A 21,241-nucleotide genomic window follows, 5' to 3' on the forward strand; every position below is an offset into this window, starting at 1 on the left:
TTATTGTGAGTCAGCTCCCCTTGTTTTCTCACATGTAAACCCTCATAGTAGTGAGACGAAGAAGAGGCAACTAAGGGCAATGAAGACTACACTCGTTCACCACTCTGGTACTGAGAGAAGGAAGGTGCCCATTAAGAGGAGTGAAGATCAGGCATATCCCTTTAATTGTAGTCAGGCAGGGCTGATTGGACATCCACACCTGCAGCCTGTCTAGGGCGGCAGGTGTATAAAGGGAGACCAGCCCACCCACAAAAAGAGCAGCAGGAATAGTGCAGGAAGGCTGGTATATGCAGCAGGGAACTTTGCTTGGAAAACATGCTAAGACGCTGAGGTCTACAAAGAGAGGCAATCTATGGAAGTGTGGCGCAGGAGCTGGGTCTCTGTGGAATGATCTGAACATTATGAAGGGAGGCGTATGGAGAGGCTGTCCCTTTTCATTGTGGTCAAGGTGCTTGTTCCCCTGTGGCAGGAGTTCACCACAGGAGGGCCTGAGGGGCAGGAGTTGGGCCCTGACATCACACTCTGAAGGCCGTACTATCCAGACTGTTGGGGGAAAGCTGTGAAGGCGACCAGTGAGTTTCTAACAAGTAAGAAACCTGGTGTGCAAGCGTTTGAACTCTTTTCATTCTGATGGAATACTTTGTATCGGAATGGTCGTGTGTTTGAGAAAACATGTTTTCGAAGGTCTCGGGTATGAACCATTATTGTCTAATAAATTACCCTGAATACCTTTATCAGCGTGGTCGTGTGGAAGGAAACACATTAGCAAAACGTGTCTGAGAGCTGGACTCTACAATTAAAGCAAAACGAACCATTATTAAACTAAGAGTTGAATTAAGTGTTATGAATGCAACCCACCTTTATTGAATACCGAATTGAATGAAAACACTACCAATAAGCAGAATTGTTATATCTTGAATCCAGAAATGACTACAACTTTAAAACCTCTATATGTTAAACTCTAAAGTGAAAACAACTGTGTGCTGAATCCTAAAATTAAAGAAATTTTGAAATTATTGGAGTAAAACCATTGTATGCTGCATTCTAAAATGTAATGTAACTTAAACCTTGCACCAAAGAAAAGCATATTGAAAACTAAATTGTGTGAAACTAAAATACATGACAAATAACGGAGGGCCCAAATGTAACAAAGGGCCCTAAAGAAATATCAAGGATCATTTTGTGATACAAAAGCCAAGTCTTGGGGAAAGGAACTCTGAGATCTGAAGTATTTACTTACTTGAGGACGGAGCATCAAGGTGCTTTTGCGTTTGGAACTGTATTCCTTAGAACTTGGGGAAGGGAACCCAGAGTAATGCTTAAAACTACATCAACTTGAATTTAAGAAAGTTAACGTTAAGACTTTTTGTTCAAACTATTTTATACTTGGGGAAGGGATCTGAAAGGAAGCTGCGAGCTATAAGACGCTCAGAACATTGTTTCTTTGCGTTGCTGACATCCCTACACACTGTATAGATTAGTTGTGAGGGCACGTACAGGTTTTGGACACAGACAGATTCATAAATTGAACTCTTTGAATCAGACTTTCCTTGGTTTCATTTAGGTAGGGAAATCCCACCAGGGCATCAGGCAAGTTAGACCTTTTTCCATCCTGACATTTAAGTTAATAAAGGTGTTTGTTTTGAATGGTGAATCTGTTGTCTGTGTCTTGCTTCATGATGCCTTCACTGCAGGTCCAGAGAAAATGATCACTAAATCCTCAGAAGCTTTGAGAAGAATAGCAACCCATTCTGAGTGCAAATAGTGGACTCCAGTTAGTGCAAAGGGAATATTGAGGTTTGTGCTCTGTCGCCCTGTGTAAAGTTGCACTCCCATTATTTCTCAGGTTAACAGCATGTTAGCATGAATAGATCCTTTGTGGTATACAGATTAGAATTCTATGGAAAAGGGCCAACATTATCATCAAAATGATCCATGGTCCTGTTCAAGTGGTCAGAACCTTGCATCAGTTCTGGGAAGGACTGGAAGCTGTACACTATGGAATTGACAACCGTTTTCCCTGGTACTTAATGTATTCATTGCTACAAACCAGCTCCAAATGTTCAGGTGCATCTTGTTTGAGAGGTTAACGTCATTGTAATGCTTGTACACCTGAACATAAATTGCATATCTACATCCCTGTGTACTGCAAGGTCCAGCATCTGTGAGGAGTCAGAATGAGTCTGACACAAGTTTGCCATGTTTCTGGTTAAAGACTTATTGAAATTGAAAGGGGTTGTGAAAAAGCCTCTCAGACCCTGCTCTAAGAGGAATTTCCCTACCTAAACAAAAACAAAAGTTCTGTCCATGTCGGGATGTCCAAAACAAAATTGTTGCGTGTCCAATGTTCTATTCTGACCCTGTCACTATAAACTTAACTCTAAGGTGAAAAGGGAAATTGTCTTTAACCTTGAGTGGTTTGGAAAACGTGTTCATAAAGGAAAATCACTTAGGCAAAAGTGTCTTCAAGGATGAAGTTCTTGGTTCCACAGGGTAGTTCCCTTCACCTGCATTCTTCTTTGTTCTTTGGGCTTTTTAGTCACAACAATTCGTTGGGCCCTTCTTGGCCATGTGTAACGCTTGCAAAAACAAATGTTTGACTTCACAATAGTAGGTTCTCTTCAGTGCCGTTCTTTGGCAAGACTTGCACACACAAACCTTCTTTACACAATCCTTTTCAACTGCCTGGTATACTCCCCTGCCAGGACTTTGTTTATACCCTTGAAATTGGCTGCTGTACTCCCTTGCCAGGACTTCTTCTTTTCACACACTTGAGATTTGCCTGGTGTACTGTTTATTTGGGGTTTCTACCCGCTCCATAAGCTGCTTGTATATGATATTGGATAATGCATCTGCCTGATATGATCTTCCTTCTGTTTTTTGCGTATTGGCACTGTGTACATTTACACATTAGCAAAGGGTTTATTTGCAGCTTAATTTCCCTTGTTTCAAAGTGTCCATTTCTCTCCTCTCTTTCTCAGGTAAGTAACTTTCAATGGTTCACACTTGGCTTGTTTGCCAATATGCCCTGCTGACCCTGTTGCTCTCAGGAGGACGCCTCGGTTTCTGTAGGCATAGGTATCTTCTCTCGCAGTCGGTCGGTGAAAGGTTCCCTTCTGCTTTCTTCTCACAACCTGTTTTCTTTTGTTTGCTGGTTCTCTGCGGCTTCCACTTGGAACGCCTGCTGTTCTCTCGGCTCCGGTAAGTGGAATACTGCTCTTCACTGTCTGCGAATGCCCAGGAGTTATTCACCGGCTTCTTGAGTTCTCTCAGATCCCCTTGGTTTAGTAGTAGCTACTTCTTCCGGTGGTGTGCCACCTCGCTCCACCACACCTGTTCTGGCTTCTCGACCCTCCACTCTTCAGAGGTGCAACTCTCTCTTGCCAGTCGCCACAACAGCTGCCATCATAAACTTCAATCTGCCTCAGCCCAGCTGGGCAAGGAAACGCACTCTCCCTGGTTTCCCCCTCCGTGAGGAGTCTGCAGTTTCATTTGAGCTATGTCAACTCTGCTTATGCCCAGGGGGTTCCCCTTCTTTCTGAAGGGGGTAGACTGGTCTCCTTTGCTCTCCCAGCACCTCCCAGGTCCCCTTCGTTTGGCAGAGCAGTTCAAGGCCCTTTTCTCTGCACACAGGATTCCTGCAGCCAGGTCCTCCAGGGAGGGCCTCTCTGACAATTCATGAGTCTTTCCTTAATTTTATATTGGCTCTGGCCAATAGTATTTGTGGAAGGGCTAGACTGCGGACAGTGGTTCTCGGGGATTGGTAAGAGGAGTATAACTTATGAGACAAGGCAGTGTAAATATCAATTTTTTGAGGACTCTGGGAGATTTTGGTGAAATTTCAGTGATTAGCAACCCCGCCACAGTCATTCTGCAGATTTTCAGGTAAAGGGCAGGACTCACCTGCAGATTTTTGTTGGGTGTGAATCCTCCCCTTTACCTCCAAACTCCAAATTCAGTGATGTAGGAGTTGCCACCCGAATATCTGAACTAGTAATGAGGTCAAATGTGTGTTTATTTAATTAAGCCATGGTTGCGGTCGTAAAATGTTGGTTTGTGGTCCGGTGTTCTAGTCATAGTTGCACACAAGCACATGTAGGTATTAGACACAACTGGGGAAATTACTTGATAAAAATGCCAAAATGGAATAGAATCTCTAAACTTTCATCCGGAGTAAGTTTTCCAATGTTAATCTGGTTTTCGCAGACAGGCTAGCTGTTGCGAGCCCCTTGAAAAGCAGGGAATATTTAGAAAGGCATCTTGGGGAATTCCTCTGAGACCCCAAATCTTTAAATCACGTCTGCCTATCTGTCAGCAATGTGTTTCTGAAAGCATTACCTTAAAAGCACTGTAAGGAGTCCATGTCCTCCTCTAGACACCAGACTACTTACTCAGTGGGATGAATCGTGGGATTCAGTCACTTCTCGCCATGGGGCGGTGTGAGGGGTCAGACATGAGAGGCAGACACAAAGTTGTAATTTTTCATTGTCCGACATCTTTATTGAAATACGGTTGAATAAAGGCCTCTCTGTCCCTATCCCAAGGAGAGTTTTCTTACCTAGTAAACTAGAACTAAAGATCAGTCAGTGTCTTGTTGTCAAAATTATATAACCTGTCCCTGTGTCCAAAATATACTAATCTGACCCTCACACTAGAAATGAACAACTCAGAGTGTAAGGAAATGTCACTGACTTAGGTTTGGCAAAATGTGTTCACAATTTAAGCAAGTCCATACATTCTTGGATCCAGAGAGTGGTCCTCTTCCCATGGATTACTCAGGCAGGATGGCAAAAGTTTCTTTTCCAAACAATAGTTCCTTAAAGATAGCAAAAGTGTCTCAAGTAACAGTTTCCTTGGTTCTTTATACCTGGGTCAGGTAGTTTCTGTGAAAACAATATGTTCTGCACTGTATAGCTCTTCCTAAGTTTTTTTGCACTGATTTCACAAACCAAATGTGTCTTTTCCACAATGAGATGTTCCACATAGGGTGCTCTTCAACCTCTTTGGTATTTTAGCGAACCACCTGATGTACTTGTCCATCAGAGATACTCCTGTGAGTTATACCCTTCCGCCAGGTATTTTGATTTCAACAGGAAAAGGTCTTTGTTCAATTTCACAACCTCCAAGCCTGTTTTGTTAGTCTCTGGTATACATGTTTTACCATGTGCCTTGCAAAAGTATGTATGTTTCTTCGTAGGACTTTAGGGGACTTCCTGGCATGCTCACCTGCCAGGAATCCTTTAGTAGGCTTATTATATCCCCTGGTTTACTCTCCTGCCAGATATCTTCCCACAAATTTAACATGCTTATTTAACTTCAACCTGCCTGGTGTTTTTACTGCCAGGGCTTCTTTTCACATGGTTCTTCGATGCCCCGGTATACTCTCCTGCCAGGTATCTTTCCGCAATGTCTTAATCTTCCGTATATTTTCAATAGATTGCATGGTGTACTTCCCTGCCAGGTATCTTCCCCCCACCCCAAATACTCACTGCCTGGTGTGCTTCTTTCACCAGGACTTCTGTTCTGGGTTGAATGTCTTTTAGTATAGCACAGTTGTATTCCTTCACTGCACCTATGCTTCATTGGCGGGAGGTACTACTTGTTCCAACTTTCCCCACACTGATATCTCATATATGGATACTTGTTCAAGTTCTGTCTTTCAACTTCATTACTATTAATTTGCTTATGGTAATACTTGCTCCAACTTTCCCCAATACTGACATCTCATACATTAAGATGTGTGCAAGCTCTGTCTTTGTAATTTACTTGGGCAGTATTCAAAACAGTTTCTTAATTGCTCACATGCCTGTCGGTACGCTCCAGGGTCCCTACTATCTCTGAGCAGACTCACTGGTGTTTGGTAACGTCCCCGGCCCATGGCACATTGCTGCGGTGAAGCTTTCTCTCTGGGACAGTTTCTCTCACCCAGCAAACCTTCTCCCAACTCTCCTTCCCGCTCCGCATTCACCTGCCAGTAAGCCTGCTGCTTCTCCACATTCCTGCTTGCTCTCAGAAGGTCCTCGCACAGTGCCTGCTCTCTTCTGGCCTCACACCATGCCAGTAGGTAATGCCTGCGAGCAGCATGTTGGAAGTGCCTGCCTTCTCCAGTACGGCTCACTCCTGTGCTGCTGCCTTTTCCCTCGATTCTGCTTCCTTCTTTCCCGACTGTTCTGAATGCTGACACCATTTTTAAATGTCCTGCGCACTCAGACTTCATTACAACTATTTTACATGTTTAGCTTGGTGTTTCCTTCAACCCAGATTAACTCCTTCTTCCTCGTCTCAGTACTTGAAGCTTTATGGGAATTGGAGTCCATAGGATTTCTGGAATTTCTAGAGTGATATTGTTTAGGATTTATGTTTGGAACAAAAACATCAGCGACAGGTGATGTTAAATGTGTTTTATGTTCATGTGATGTATAAATGGTATTCTGCCAAGTGTTTTGCAGGAAGGGGGGTTTGGAGTTTTACAACAGGGTGGATTTGTATAGTGAAACGCCATCAAGAATTGAGAAATTATGAGGTGGTCTTCTCTATTAAGGGAAGAACACTATCTCCCCTGATGAAGTCATCACCTCCCCCAAAAACCGTCTCTTCCCACATGACCCTCCCTCATAATACCTCCCCAGGGTCAGGATCAGGTAGCGGCTGCCGTCCCCAGGCCACATTGGAGGAGATCTCTGCCAGAGAACATTGATGACTCCACAGGATTCATCACAGGAGCCTTTCCTTGTGAGGCTAGGGCAGTGAGTCCACTATGCAATATTCCCACTTGGGGTGGCAGTAAGTGGGACCTTATAGTCGGAGAATCGCCCCAGGGGACTCCTATTCCGACCAGGACGTCCCCTTCCACCTCAGACATATCAAGAGCCAACCTGATGACATAACCCATGAAGAAAACCCTTACATGTGTTATTGTGATGTGTCAACAGCGCTTAGAAACTTCTGGGTATTAAGCGCGTTATAAATACGCAACTAAGACATATTCCTGTAACAGCGCCTCATTGCCCCCGGGCTCTGTGAGCGCTTTAAAATTTCAAAGAAAAAAAGAAGATAAATACCAGTCTGCCACTGAGATGAGTCAAACTTCAGGAGTAATGAAGAATAAGTACCTGCTAGGTACTGAGACCAAGAAACCTAAAGGAGCCATAACAATTATGACTAAATCGCAAAAAAGGACTCTGAGTGAAAGCTGGGGAAGCCCAGAACAGATCATAAAAGTAGGAGGGACAAGAGTGTCAGAGAAACCCGGGAGCTTCAAACCAGCTGGAGCAGGGAAGCTGGTAACCTGGAGAGAATGCTGCTCTTCATGCCAGTGAGCAGCAATGAGAAACAAGCGTTCCATTTAGTCTGCGGGACAGACTGTCTAACAAACTGCTGCCCAGAAGAGAATCCCAAAAGGGATATTCAAGAAAGCCTGATCAAAGCATGTCAGTACAGTGGAATGCCCGAGTCACATTTCACCTGGAGAAAGAGACCTGTTGAGTGGTATCCTGTTGTGAAAAGTCCTAGCACAGGGATGTGAGAAGAAAGTGATGGCCAGGAAGGGAAGCAGGACAAACCCCCTTTCCATGCGATGCCACAAAGTAAGAAGGATACCACAGTACAAGCACTGAAGAAAAGGTACTGAAGAGAGCCGTCTTGACAAGACACAGAGTGCTGAAGAGAGTGATCGCCGACCCGGTGACACAGCCCTATTATGGTGAAGGTAGCTTTGGAAGCGGGAGACCTGGCGAGCATGCAACATTTAACAGGCGGCCTGACTATACTCATATCAAAACATAACAGAATATAACAATAAAGACAACCAGCTTACTCGTCCCAGTGAAGGGCAAAACCATAAGTTGATTGAGAGATATTCAGGCAATCAGTCTAGTGAAGGACCATATAATACGAACGGTGAGAATCATTCGGGGACTCTGCCTACTCGTCCCAGTAAATGCCTTAATTGTAAGAAAAGTGAAACTAGTTTGTGGGTACATTACCCAGATCCCAGTGAGGAGGAAAGTACACAGAAGATAAACGGAGACAAGAGGAGATAAACCCTGGGTGAAACTGATATCAGAAGGAGAGAGGTTACCCACTACAGTTGGGAAGAATAGAATGGAAGACTATACAGGTGCCAAGACACCTAGAGGGAGGACTTTGAGAAAACAAGGGGAAACAAATAAACAGATGTGGATAGAATGACCTGATAAAAGGAATAGCTAGAAGCCATGTGAAGATCCTATACTAATATGGACATGCTGGAAAACATCCCAGGAGATGGTAGCCATTCTTCTGGTGTTTCGTTATTTAGTATGAGTGGTAAGGTCAGCATAAGACTCGTTTTTGGACAGACTTTTCTTTGGACTTTAAAATGGACGAGCACACTAGTATAGTTGTGTTAGGTAGGGAAACCCTTAGATTAGGTAATGTAATGCATTTTTCTTATTTATAATAAATACTTCTTGAAATGGCAAACGCTAGTCTTTCTCCTTCTTCTGATTTACCACAAAAGGTACTCATTGTACGAGAGTCCTTTTCTATGTTGATAGCAACCAAGTATGAGAAAGTTCATTCCATTTGGAGTATGAGCTTAATGTTCCTAAATAGTAATTCTTTTTCTCTATTTCGTTTCCATAATGTGCATGCATTGTCATTTGCTTAGTTGCTGTTCTTTCACTGTTGCTTTTTTCTTTTTTAGGCTGCAGAACCAAGTCGGATGCCAAGCCCCAGGGAATTGGTAAGACCTTTTGTCCTGCTACTCACTGTGAGGATGTATGTTCAGAGCTGTATGACTCCCCTGGGCTTCATTGAGGGTTGCACAGCCCCCTTTTTAATATTCATGTAGTACTGATGAACGTCTTTGGCCTCATTGCCGAAATGCCTGGAGTATAGCAGGGAAAGAAAACATTCTCCCTGAAAACAAAGTAATTCTTGTTCTAATTAGCAGTACATTTACCAAATTTGTATAATCATTTTGTAGGCAATTATGCAGCCCTAGAAAAGGAAATGGTCTTAAGCTTTCCAACCATTTTTCATCACTTCAGTCCTTGCTGTTCAAATGGCTAATGTGTTCTTTACCAAGTAGAGGCAACTCAGCGGAAACCTAGACTATGCAGATAAAAAATCATGTTACCTTGTATTGGTATGTCTTCACCGCCAAACTGCACGCATGTTCAGTTTGTCTCCAAAGCCTATTGCTGCCACTACGGTCAGAGGTGGATGGTGAAGTTTGGTAATAACCTAATGTGTGTTTTTTTTTGGGTTTTTTTTGTTTTTTTACTGTCTCAGGGCTTGCTCTACCTTTGAGAGAAATGGCCACACATCTTCACCTAGTGAGATAGCTCAGGGGTTTGAGTGCTCACCCAGAGACTTTCCTGTCCATAGATTTGAATACTGGCCAGGCCGTCTCAGCCTTTCATCCATTTGACATGCATAAAATAGATATGCAAGGAAAAAAACTTGAAAGTGCAGTTGAAGTGACTAACCATAATAGAACAAAACCCTTGCAAAAGAGTGCAATGGGAAACTTGGGACCGGCTAAATTCGTTTGTTCTTGTTGATCTCCCCCATAATGCTATATTCCCCCATAAAGCCATTTTGTATAGCATTGTGAATCCCTTCTACTATAATATATCTGTGATATCCCTTTGCAACAGCAACGCACCCAGAATTTCAAGAGTTTTGTTGTGTTATGTTTATCCACCTTAACTGCACTTTAAAGTTGTTTCCTTGAATTTCATGAGCTATGTTATACCATCGTTTTTTCGGTGCCTTTGGCCATGGCCGGCAGGCCATGGCCAGTGTATTTTTTAAAACACTAACTGGTCACTGGCCATGATGGCCTTCGGCTGTGCACACTGTATTTATTAAATCGCTCCCTGGCGACTAGTCCTGACCTTCAGCCATGCCACATAGTTTGTTTTAACTAATAAGCCACTGGCCATGGCCACCAGCCATGACCAAATGCTGCGTCCACTATGCCACTATACATAGCTTTTGGGCCACCAGCCAGGGCCTTTAGCCTTGTCCACTGTACTTGTCCCCCAACATGTGACCACTATACATGGCTTTAGGGCTCCCTGGCCAGTGCCTTCGGCCGTGTCTGTATATGTTCCCCTAATATATTTCTTCTCGACCCAGTAGGTGGTCAGAAATTATGACTTTTTCTCTGTGGGAAAAATGTATGGGGAGTATGCCCGAAGTTTATAATAACTTTGATTTTGTAACAGATCTTTCCCACAATTTCCAGTTCGGAGCAGTCGGTGCGGATGGGGGGAGGAGGGGTGCCTTGGAGAGAATGGGTGGTGCCAAACATTTTGTTTGAAAATTTCAGCGAAATCCATCATCTGAGTGTAAAGTTATTAGCAATTCATTTTGAGGGTTTCTTATGTATCTCGATGCTCAACTTAACTGTTGTGTGTGTGTGTGTATATATACATAAGTATTTACTGTTAATAGTAGTAGTTGTAGCATTACCTAATTACCATGTACTAGAAAGACAGCCAAGATCTTTTCTTGGCAAACTATTTACAGTTTCTGCAGTATGCTATTTGTTTGTTCGTGCTCTCAGCCCTCTACCCTGTAATGCTCTGATTATACCCCCCCCACCCCTGTTCTGTAAACATCTTGGCACTGGTGACTTAGGATAACTAGAAGGAAGCGAGTCACATCCTTGTGTTCCCCTTTCCTTTGGGTGCTGATTTACATCCCGCGCAGTGTGGCACCATGGAGAAAGCCTGGTTGGAGAGAAAACCTGTTTCTTGCTTGGGTACAATAGTTCTGTCCAATTTAGGTGGTGTTTGTGCATATGTTTTCATCTGTACTGGATAATATGCTTGATGGTGCGATTGTTGGAAACTGAAGTGGGGCATTAGTGTGTGGCTTAGCAAGAAGTCTGTGCTAGTGGCTGCCTGGCAATATCTGCTGTCGTATTTTGGTTTTTACACATTTTTGAATGGGTTTTAAGCTCTTATCACTGGAGGGCAGAAGATTACATGGTCTGTAATATATTGTCATAGGGGACCTCCTTCCGAATGTAACTCCTGGGACCAAAAGTAATCGTGAAAAGGGAGTGTTCGCCAAGCAAGAAGTAACGCAAATTTGTTGGACCCAAACAGCTAGGAAGCACTGTTCAGACAGCCCAGTGGAACTGAACTGAATGTCGTGAGCTGTCGATGCCGCCCACTGCAGCTGAAAATGTCATACATAGTTTGCCAAATTACCATACAACATTTTAGTTACATTTTTAAGGCTGATCACAGGAACTGATTGGTGGGAGTAAGTCAGTTCCCTATTTCCAAATGTATGTTCAGTGACTAATTAGACAACACCCTTTTTAGCCACAGTTACATTAACACCCCTCATGGCATCACACACCTTCCCACATTGCCCATCAATTACATGAGTGTGCTGATCAGTCAATTAAACGTGTTTGCCATTGGTTGGCAATGTTCAATGTACAACATGGCTTGAGATGGCAAGGGGCGAGACATTCTCATTGAGTCAGACCAGTGGAGTGCCCTGCGGACATCAGCGAGGACACTGTACAATGTTGCCCCCAGTGACACAGAAACCTCTGCCTGTTAATTGGCTCATCGTCCCACGCCCCATAGTCCCTACCCCTACGCTCTGACCTCCCAGTGCCCTTCTCACACCTTGCTGCCAAGTGTAGTCTGAAAAAACAATACCACACCGTAGCTGGAGTTTAATTAACAGTATTTCATTTCTATTTCCCTTCCAATTCTCCTCGTGCACCCAGGTGCCTAACTCATTGGCCTCGAAAGTATCTTTTACTGTGACTTTGCTGTGGCTGCGTTCTCCTGGGAAACTTCAGCCGTGCCACATTTCAGCACCCTGTTTCTGCTGAGTGCTCAAGAAATACATACTGCTTGTCACACAAAGTCCCTTATGAGCTTTCTGCAAGAAATGCTTCAATAACGTGGGCCTACAGAAAAAATGGCTTCTCAATTGTTCACGTGTTGCTCAAAAAGCACCCCATCACAAACCCCCCCTATAGCATCTTGCACCCCCACTCAGTGCCCACTCTATACAACTACCCCCTTCTACGCCTAAAGCACCCACCAGTCATTGAGTTCCTCCATGGGACTTGGCGCACCATGCCTGCTTTGGTGTCACTTTATTCAAGCAGCACCGTGTCCAATAACTGGTATGTATACTTCCCTTGGCAGCGTTGGATCTGGACTTTTACAACAATATCATGGGTCAAGATTTGTTCAAAGAACCACTCCCCTTTGTCGCAGAACCATCATCCTGTGTACGGGCTGCCACTATTCCAACACAGAATCACACATCCAGTTTGGAAAGTCTTATAAAGCAATCGAGCTGTGATTTTGAAATGGTTTTTCGAAACAGACTCTGAGGACTCCAGAGAATTAAGTCTGTATTGCAATTGCTTTTCAAGCAGTTCTAACATGCAAAAGCGTTGGCTCCGTTTGGTTAAAAATGTCCCAATTAGCAGAAATTGCAAAGCCTTCTAAATAGCAACTTGCATTCTCTGATTGCGAACAGGATCATCTTCTAACAGAATCTGTTACTGAATGTCAAATAGTATCCAACAAGCTCACTCGCTCCAGGTCAGGCTGCTAACTTTCTAGAATTTCCCAGAATTCTGAGCTGGAGTGAGGTCCCCTGAGCTTTGGGCAGTGAAGTTCTGAGCTCAAAATCCTTGCGCGCTACAGCTGTGCATGAATTTGTGCAAATCCCTTTACTTCTTCATACCACACAACTGCACATGGTTACATTACCAAGAGAGCCCTTGTGTTAGTACGATTGCTTGCTTAGACAGTCATCAAACATGAAGGCAAGATTAAACTTAATTAAGAACCAAGCCCGCGGCTATTGATTTACATGCACGGTAGTTGCTGCTGTGACATATGAAGTCTGACAGTCTTTGGGAAGTATTGCGGAAGCCTGTTTGTGGCAGATGAAGTAAGGCCCAACAAAGCAATCAACATATAACACCATATTGATCCGAGCACAAATCTGATTAATTTTCTTGGAAAATGTAAAATTGACCCGTTCTTCTTTCAGCAGCAAATGCAGCCAATCAAGGTGATGGAGAGTATTGCATTTCGCTAAGGTGGTGTAAATTATGATCATTCCCCATTGTGATCGGAAAGGGGACAATGTCTGTTTAACTGCTGGTGACAATTGTTCCTGTGCTGCATTCGAAAATAGGATCTACATTTTTTTTGCTGACTCGCTTTTTCCTCGTCGCAGCATGTCATTTTTTTATTTCAGTTTTTATCAAGTCTCATAACTGTGTTGGTTAATTTGTACCCAGAGAAAAGATAAACAAAATGAATGCATGGAAATGATTGACCTAAAGGTTCTGTACTCTGGAAATTCTGCTGGATATTCCATTAGCTTGGCTGTAGAACTGGCTCCAAAGGGATCCGTCCACACTGAACTAGTAGGGAACACAAGCAATGCCAGACACTTGCTTTGTTGAGACCTCATCAGGGAGATGCAGAATGAATGCCCAGGTACATACACTTCTGGCCAAATATCCTGCTACATAGAGGTACATCGCAAACGTAATTTCTGAAAAATACATATTTTGAACCAGTGGCTGGTCTGAAAGAAAACCACTGTAATAATTGTACATCCCAAAGAAGGTCTGATCTAAATCTAGTAGCAGCATTTCCCCACTAAAGATTTAGGGACATATTGAAAGTGACAGTCTATCCATGCTTTGAGGACATAAAAGCGCTGCTGCAGTGGTAAAATATATGTATATTTAGTGAACATCCTTTTATTTTGCATGCCCACTATTGTAGATTTAGCATCTTTTAGTAATGCATTGCAATTTCCCAGAGTGATACATCTATTGACTAAACCTCACACACCAAAGCAATGCTCCACCAGGGTAGTGGGAGAGGATGTAAATGCAGTCTGGTTGAATAAAAACACCATGCCGTTTAATGAAAAAAGTCCTTACTGTGATGAATTTGATGATATAACTACTTTCCCAGTGGCAGCCTCTCCTCATGCGGCCAGGAGACGGCAACCACTACCTGATCCTGCGGGTGGCTATGCGAGGGAGGATCACATGAGGGGAGATGACCCTCAAGGGGGAGGACAAGCACCATCAGACAAGACATGGTATCCCCCTTTCACTTTTAGTGATATTCCCTCCTTTCCCCATGCCATTAATGCATATTGTAGTAATCCCCTTCAACAATTTGCCAACTCTTTTTTTTATATTTTTTTATTTATTGTTATGGTTTATATAAACCTTTACAAACATTTTAAAAGAATAGCAGATTTAATAAAACAGCACATTTTTCCAATACAATTTAAATACTTTCCGACTTACAAAGAGAATCACATTCCAACCATTATCTACCGTAATCCTATTACAATTACATGTTATTCCAAGTTACAGATATTCTTTAAATAAGCCTTTACTCTCATTTTCAATGCTACCGAGGTACCATGTAACATTTCATACAACAGTTGTTCTCTATTCACATAGGATATATTATTGACAAATTGCGCAAAATATTCAATCCTTTTGGACGTCAGTTTTGGACAAATTAATAACTGATGAAGCAGTGTCTTTTTTGCCTACAATTTGACAATGCCTACAGTATTTATAATCCCCGGAAGTTGGGAATTGGATGTTAGATATGTCTTGTGTTTTTAAAACATTACATCTAAAACGCATAGTACAATTCCTAAACAGATGCAAAGAATATTTTACAATGTAGGATTCAGGTTCAGGGTACCATTTCCAAAATGAAACTATTTGGGAGTACAATATTGAGTCTAAGATCACTACATTGTTCACAACCCAATCGAAAGCTTTTATCAATATTTTCACTTTTGATGGATTTTTGATAAGAGTTTGTATGAAGAGACCCAAGTTTATTAATATGTCAACTTCCTCTTTCAGCATACAAAATATCCCTGATTTGCCATCACCTAGTTTATGATACATAGACTTTTTGTCACTAATGAAACATTTCTAAGCAATGCTAACACCAAACGCATAGTGTATTAGTTCCATGGGTATATATTTTGGCAGAACCAACAGGACGTTTCTCCATATAATTGCTTCAATAATTTTTAAGTAAAATGTTAGCACTTTGAGAAGAAACTATAAACCATAGGAGAGTCGGGGAATAACTTTCTCACAAAAGAATTCTCTACACGCATGCATCGAGTATCTTCCATATTTTCTCTCTAACTATTTTGGAGGCATCAATGGCCTTTAACTTTAAACAATTTTTAATAAAGTTGTTAGTCATCGAACTAGAAAAATGAATAACCAATATAACGCAAAGTACATTGAAATTTAATCATTGTGCCTTCACAACTCCACGTAAGTTTCAAAAATATTTTGTCACATTGTCCCAAATTTATAATTGCAGTTTTTAACAGATTTAATTTCAATTTCAAATCGGCTATGAAGGTCACAAATGTGTTACTAAGTTTTGTAAGCCTATTTTAGTGCAGTCAAAGAGTAAGAAATTGTCAGCATAAGTGACCCATGGCACTTTTAAATTGCCTAATTTGGGAGCAACTAATCCACTGCTATTTGGAGATTTCCTCGCTGCAGATACATACAAATTAAATGGGATAGCAGCGAGTGCACAGCCCTATTTTAGCCCATTGTGCGACTTTATTTAATTTGACATAAGGCCCTCATTATTCAATTTAACCCTCATCACAGTTTTCGAATATAGATGTATCAATAATTCCAACAGACCTTTGTTGATTCCTAATTCAATTAGCTTTTGCCATAATGTCAGTCTATCGACCAATGTCGAAGGCCATTGACTGGTCCATCGAGGGTAAGTAGAGAGGAAGTTGACCTTTAACCCAATCATTTAGCTGTAACTGATTAATAAGCAAACCACCAACGTCTGTCCCCCATACCTTTTCTGAACCCCATCTGTCTAAAGTCAAGAATAGCATTCTCTTATATCCAAACAAACATTTTATTTAGTAATATCGATGAAAAAATCTTTGCCTCGACATTCATTAGAGAAATTGGCTGATAATTCATCGAACACAACCGATTGCCCGTCTTTAATATTAACAGGACATTAGAGATTTGCCAAGACACTGGTATTCTTCTAATTGCAATGACGTTACTGAACAGTGGATGTAGTATGTAAGCCCACATTATGGCGTTCTGTTTAAGTGTCAAAAAAGACAGATTGTTCAGACCGGGAGTATTTGGAGACTTGGACTTTCTAATGTAACTTATGTTTTCAACGTATAATCCAGAATTTGCGTAACTTCGGTACTATTTATTAATGACGAAAGATTTCGCAAGTTATGTCCTGTTATGGCAGTGAAAATGGCTTCAGAATCCTTTCGTTGCGGAGCGATGATTAATTATCCAATTTTTATACCATTGCCTACAAGGTTTAATTTCAGTTTTACATATTAAGACATCTTCTTTTTGTTTTTTAACTCTCGAATGTCTTTATTCAGCAAAGCTTTACGTTGTTTAGTTTCAATATCAAACATGTTTGTGATTATGTTTCGAAGTTTGTCCTGTGTCCGTCATACAAAATTTTTGCAACACGTTCTAAATGATCATTAAATTTGTCAATGGAATAGGTAAACAATTTGTTTTCGAGAGTAGTCGATTTGAAATAGTCTAACAGCATATTGTTGAATTTGTCTGTTTTTAAAGGATTCCATTTTATACGAGTACCTCTTACGTTGACCTCGGTGTTCAAAATATTTGCTCACTTACAAACATAAATCAATTATGGATGACTCGCCACGTACTTGCCATGTCGGTTTGCTATTATGCATTAGATTTAAACCCCAGCTTCCTGTGAAGGACAGTCATAGACTTCCTCTGTACATTTTACTTCCGTTTTTAGAGTTGCAATCCCCTAAAGTGGCTATTGCCCATTCCATGTCACTACTTGACATGTTACAGTCTGCATTCAGATTCCCAGCAAGAATAATCAAGCCCCCGAGATTAACGCTAACCCAATCATCAATCAAGATATTTAATTTTTAAATAATTTTTCCCAATTGATTATCGGAGTATTCGAAAGCATTCCAGTATATGTTAATCAACATTAAATGCACAGGTCCGTTTTCAGTTTTTACTCGGAAAGCTACTATGTTTGTTTATTTATAATGTGCGCCAGACCCGGCGGTATCAGGGCGCAGAGAGCAATTGGAAATGTTCAGCTTGGTTACATTGCTGTACATAAATATATATATATATATATATATATATATATATATATATATATATATATATAGGACAGAACACAAAAGAGTGGAGGAGATACAGAGTGCAAAATATATGCGAGTGTGAACAGTTTACAATATATACACAAGGAATGAGGGAGCTTAAGGTAAATGGGTAGGTAGGGACAGCTAGACAAGGGGTAGGAAAGGTAAGGAAAAGATGCAGGTAGTGTGCCAATACAGGCATATAGGATGCATATAAGAAGGTGAAGTGTCACTGGTAATGCGCGGACTGTGAGTTAGCGGTAGTTTTGCTTGATCCAGTGAATGTAATTGAGCCTGAAGTGTGGGTATGTTTGGTCTGCCCTTAAGGGAGGGGGGAGGGAGTTCCAATGTTTGGCACTTTTCATCGGGAAGCTATTTCCTCCGGTTTTGGAGCATTTGAATCTGGGCACAGTAAGGAGGTTGGAGTTAGCGGTTCTAGTAGGTCGGTTGGAGGAGTGTCTCTTGAATCTGTCTGATGTATCGTGGGGCGGTGTTGTTAAGGCACTTGTGTGTGAGTGAGGCTACTTTTAGTGAGAATTTGTCCGTTGTGGTGAGCCAGTTGTTGGATCTCCTTATGCCGGAGATGCGTTCTTTTTTGGGGATGATCAGTACTGCTCTTAGAGCGTTATTTTGTAAAATCTGTATTTTGTTTGTGATGTATTTGTTTGCCCCTAGGTATAAGGCATTACAATAATCCAGTTTTGACAAAATTAAGGCTCTGGCCAGAGTGGTGCAGCTGTTGGTGGAGAGGAAGGCCTTGGCCGCTCTAATTTACATGTGTAGGCTGTGAAGGAGGCCATGGAGTTTACCTGTTTGTTGAAGGAGAGAATGGCTACATTGATGGTATTTCCATCTATGATGAAGCTTGTGTAGTTCTGACCAAGTTTGTTGATATTGTGGGTGTTGCCGAGGATTATAAGCTTGGTCTTGTCATCATTCAGGCATAGACCATGAGAAGTCATCCATGCCTGGATGCTGAGGTACACCCTATTCACCAAGGCCAAATCCTTGTCATAATCTCCCGTCAGCGGTATGAGCATCTGGGTATCATCAGCATAGTTGGTGTAGGTGATACCGAGACCATCGAAAAGGGGCTTCGTGAAAACGTTGTGCATAGTGGGGGAAACACATGATCCCTGAAGCACCCCGCAGGTAATGGGGCTGGGGTCGGCAGATGCCGAGGTAGAGAAGATAGTGCATGGTCCTATTGTTTAAGAAAGATTGTATCCAGCCTATCGCTTCTTGCGAGAAGTGGGCTGCCAAGTACAGGTGCTTACAGAGGATTTTATGGTCTATTAAATCAAACGCCGCTGATAGATCGAGAAGTAATAGTAGAGCGGCTTTGCCGTTGTCTCCAAGATTGTCAATTTGTGCCTTAAGTTCGTTCAGCGCTGTTTCAGTCCCATGTTGCTTTTTGAGTAATGGGAGAACTATCATAGTTGAATCAAGAATTTGCGCTTCGTATAGCATAGAAATTGTCGATTTATGGTATGCAAGGGCAAGGCCTCCTTTAGGTCGAACCCTAACTCTGCATTTTGGTGGTAAACACAAGAATTCAAAACCGTCCCACAACAGAAGTCCTCTTGCGCATGATTCTTGAATTAAAATAAAGTCAACTGTGCCAAGTCTTCACATACTTTATTGTTCAGAACCAGATGAGAACAACCTCTGTAGTTCCATGATACTAAACTGTAAGTACCTGCTTCGCTAAAGTGGATTTCCAATTGATTTTACCTGAGCGATAGACTCCCTTAAGCATATGGCTATCCAACGCTATTCCTGCATATCTTTTAAAAGTAATCCATCTTCATCTTTTGGCAGATTACCATCACTGTCATTGCCAAGTCTGCTGACTGTATCTTTCAATACTCAGTCTTTGTAAGTACTGAGGTGAGGAATAGGGATGGGGTAATGAAGAGAGACAGTAATGGCAAGCCAACGTAGCTGTTTAGTGTTTGGAAGCTATGGAGCAGTGGTAGGAATTTTAAAGTGGTTTGAGAAACCTGAGGGTATCCTCATTCCAACTCCTCCTAGATCCTCTTCTCATGTGGCCAGGGAAATGTCATTGCTTTTGGAGCCTGACCCTGGGGGTGGAGAAGCAAAGGAGGATCACCTGGGTGGAGGGTCCTTGGGGATTAGGAAGAGGGTATCCACAGGCGAGACATGGTATCCCTCTTCCCCTTATGAGAACCAAACTAACCCTCCACCCGCCTTTATGGGCTATTGTAAAACATCTCCCCTACTACAGTACTAGGACGAGGAAGAGGCGACTAGGAGTAGGCAATACTAGTAAGTCAAGTCGCCACTCTAGTACTGAGACGAGGAAGAGGCCTGCTGGATATTGTAACGGTCAGGCATGTCCCAAATTCTACTCTAATTGCAGTCAGGCAATTTTATTTGGGAACTCACACCTGCAACCTGTCAAGTGGTTGCAGGTGTATAAGAAGGGAGGAGACCAACAGCAAAGAAACCAGCAGGGGATCGTGTTTGTGAGCAAGCAGCCGTGGTGAGTCCATCAGGAGAGCCAGGATGCTGGCAGAAGACTCTAAGGAAGTGTGGTGCCCAGTACAAGGCAGGCCATAAGAAATTCACAGGTGTCGGAGCCTCCGTGGACAGAGATATGCAGCCGGAACTCTGGGCAAAGAAGAAACAAAGTATCCAGCAGTATCTGCATAAGAGAAGCGGAGCTGCTGGTGGGAACAGAAGAGCATCAGAAGTGCGAGCGGGGTCACTGTTGAAGGGAAGCCAGCAAGCTGAGCAGAAACAGTGTATCTGTCGGAGGGAACGCCAGGGACCGGTGAGTGAAGGGGGAAAGTCACTCAAAACCCAGGCGCCCCTAGGGGGCTGTGTGGAAGCGAAGCAAAACGCAGAATAGTATGCACAGAATGAACCTGAGGCTACGGGTTGGGAGAAAAGTGAAGTGGTAATAGTGAATGATCACTAATATTGAATACCGAACTGAATGAACACTTTATGGGCAAAGCTACGATCAGATGACAGATGAATGTGAAATTGCCCATTAGAAAGCAACGTATGAAATAAGAGTGCAAGTTTGACGGAGCATAAAGAGTATGACAGAAAGCTGGGGAAGAAATAAAACCACTGCAAAGTGAACTTTATGCATGAATACAGTATGGCAAGGCCAAAGACTGGCCAAGGATATGTGACATATTGTGGCAAAGCCAAGAGTCTGACAAGGAGACGCCAAGTGAGTGTGAATATTCACACAGGGGCAGATACAGAAGAACCTGTGTCGGCTAAAGAGCCTAGGGTGCCTAGTTGCGTGACCTGTAATGGGTGGACCGTGTGGTCGAACAACTGCCTCATCCGGGGATCCCTCAATTGTAAAAGCCAAAAACCTTGTTGAAGTAAATCAAGGAAGACTAATTTGATTGAACTGTTAATTCAATCCAGAAGGAGTGTCCAGTTGATAACATAGGGAGACTGAGATTAAGTATAAATTGGCAAGCTGGGGTTTTGGGGAAGGGAAACCTGAGACTTCCTGAACCTCAAGACCCCTTTTCCTTTAGTACTGTGTTAATTTAAACTTGGGGAAGGGACCCGCCGAGGATTTGTTGAACTGCCTTCAACCTGGGAAAGGTAATCCCAAGATTTTTGTGGAACTTTCTTGAGCATGGGGAAGGGGAGCTTAAAAGTAAACTTGGAGCTAGAAGAAACTCAGAACATTATTTCAATCTCCATTTCTTTTATTGCTGATATCCCTTCATATTGTTTAGTTTTACTTGTGAGGGCAAGGATAGGTTTTGGACACAGATTTTAAAGTTGAACTTTCTGACTCGGACTTTCCATAGTTTCATTCAGGTAGGGAAATCCCACCTTAGTTTAGGGCTAGATAGGCCTTCATCCATTCTGACATTTGTGTTAATAAAGCAATTCGGTTTGGACTTTGAATCTGTTTTCTGTGTGTTACTTCATGATGCCTTCACAGTGGACACAGCTGAGGGAGAGAGACACTCTAACATATGCTGATGCTGAGCGGAGCACGAAAGGTGGAGAC

The 21,241-nt window shown here is 42.4% G+C and overlaps 1 protein-coding gene across 8 annotated transcripts in view; it reads left to right on the forward strand.

Annotated features, from left to right (window-relative positions):
- The window catches only part of PARD3 (par-3 family cell polarity regulator), a 2,149,932-nt gene that overhangs the window by 1,216,897 nt on the left and 911,794 nt on the right, over positions 1-21,241 (forward strand). For all 8 annotated transcript variants that reach the window (XM_069648049.1, XM_069648048.1, XM_069648046.1 and 5 more), the window contains exon 12: positions 8,687-8,725. In XM_069648049.1, the coding sequence (XP_069504150.1) occupies positions 8,687-8,725 (39 nt within the window). The remainder of the gene's footprint in view (positions 1-8,686; positions 8,726-21,241) is intronic.

This window comes from Ambystoma mexicanum, chromosome 2q (assembly GCF_040938575.1).
Source record: "Ambystoma mexicanum isolate Mex_15411 chromosome 2q, UKY_AmexF1_1, whole genome shotgun sequence".
Classification (NCBI taxonomy): Eukaryota; Metazoa; Chordata; class Amphibia; order Caudata; family Ambystomatidae; genus Ambystoma; species Ambystoma mexicanum.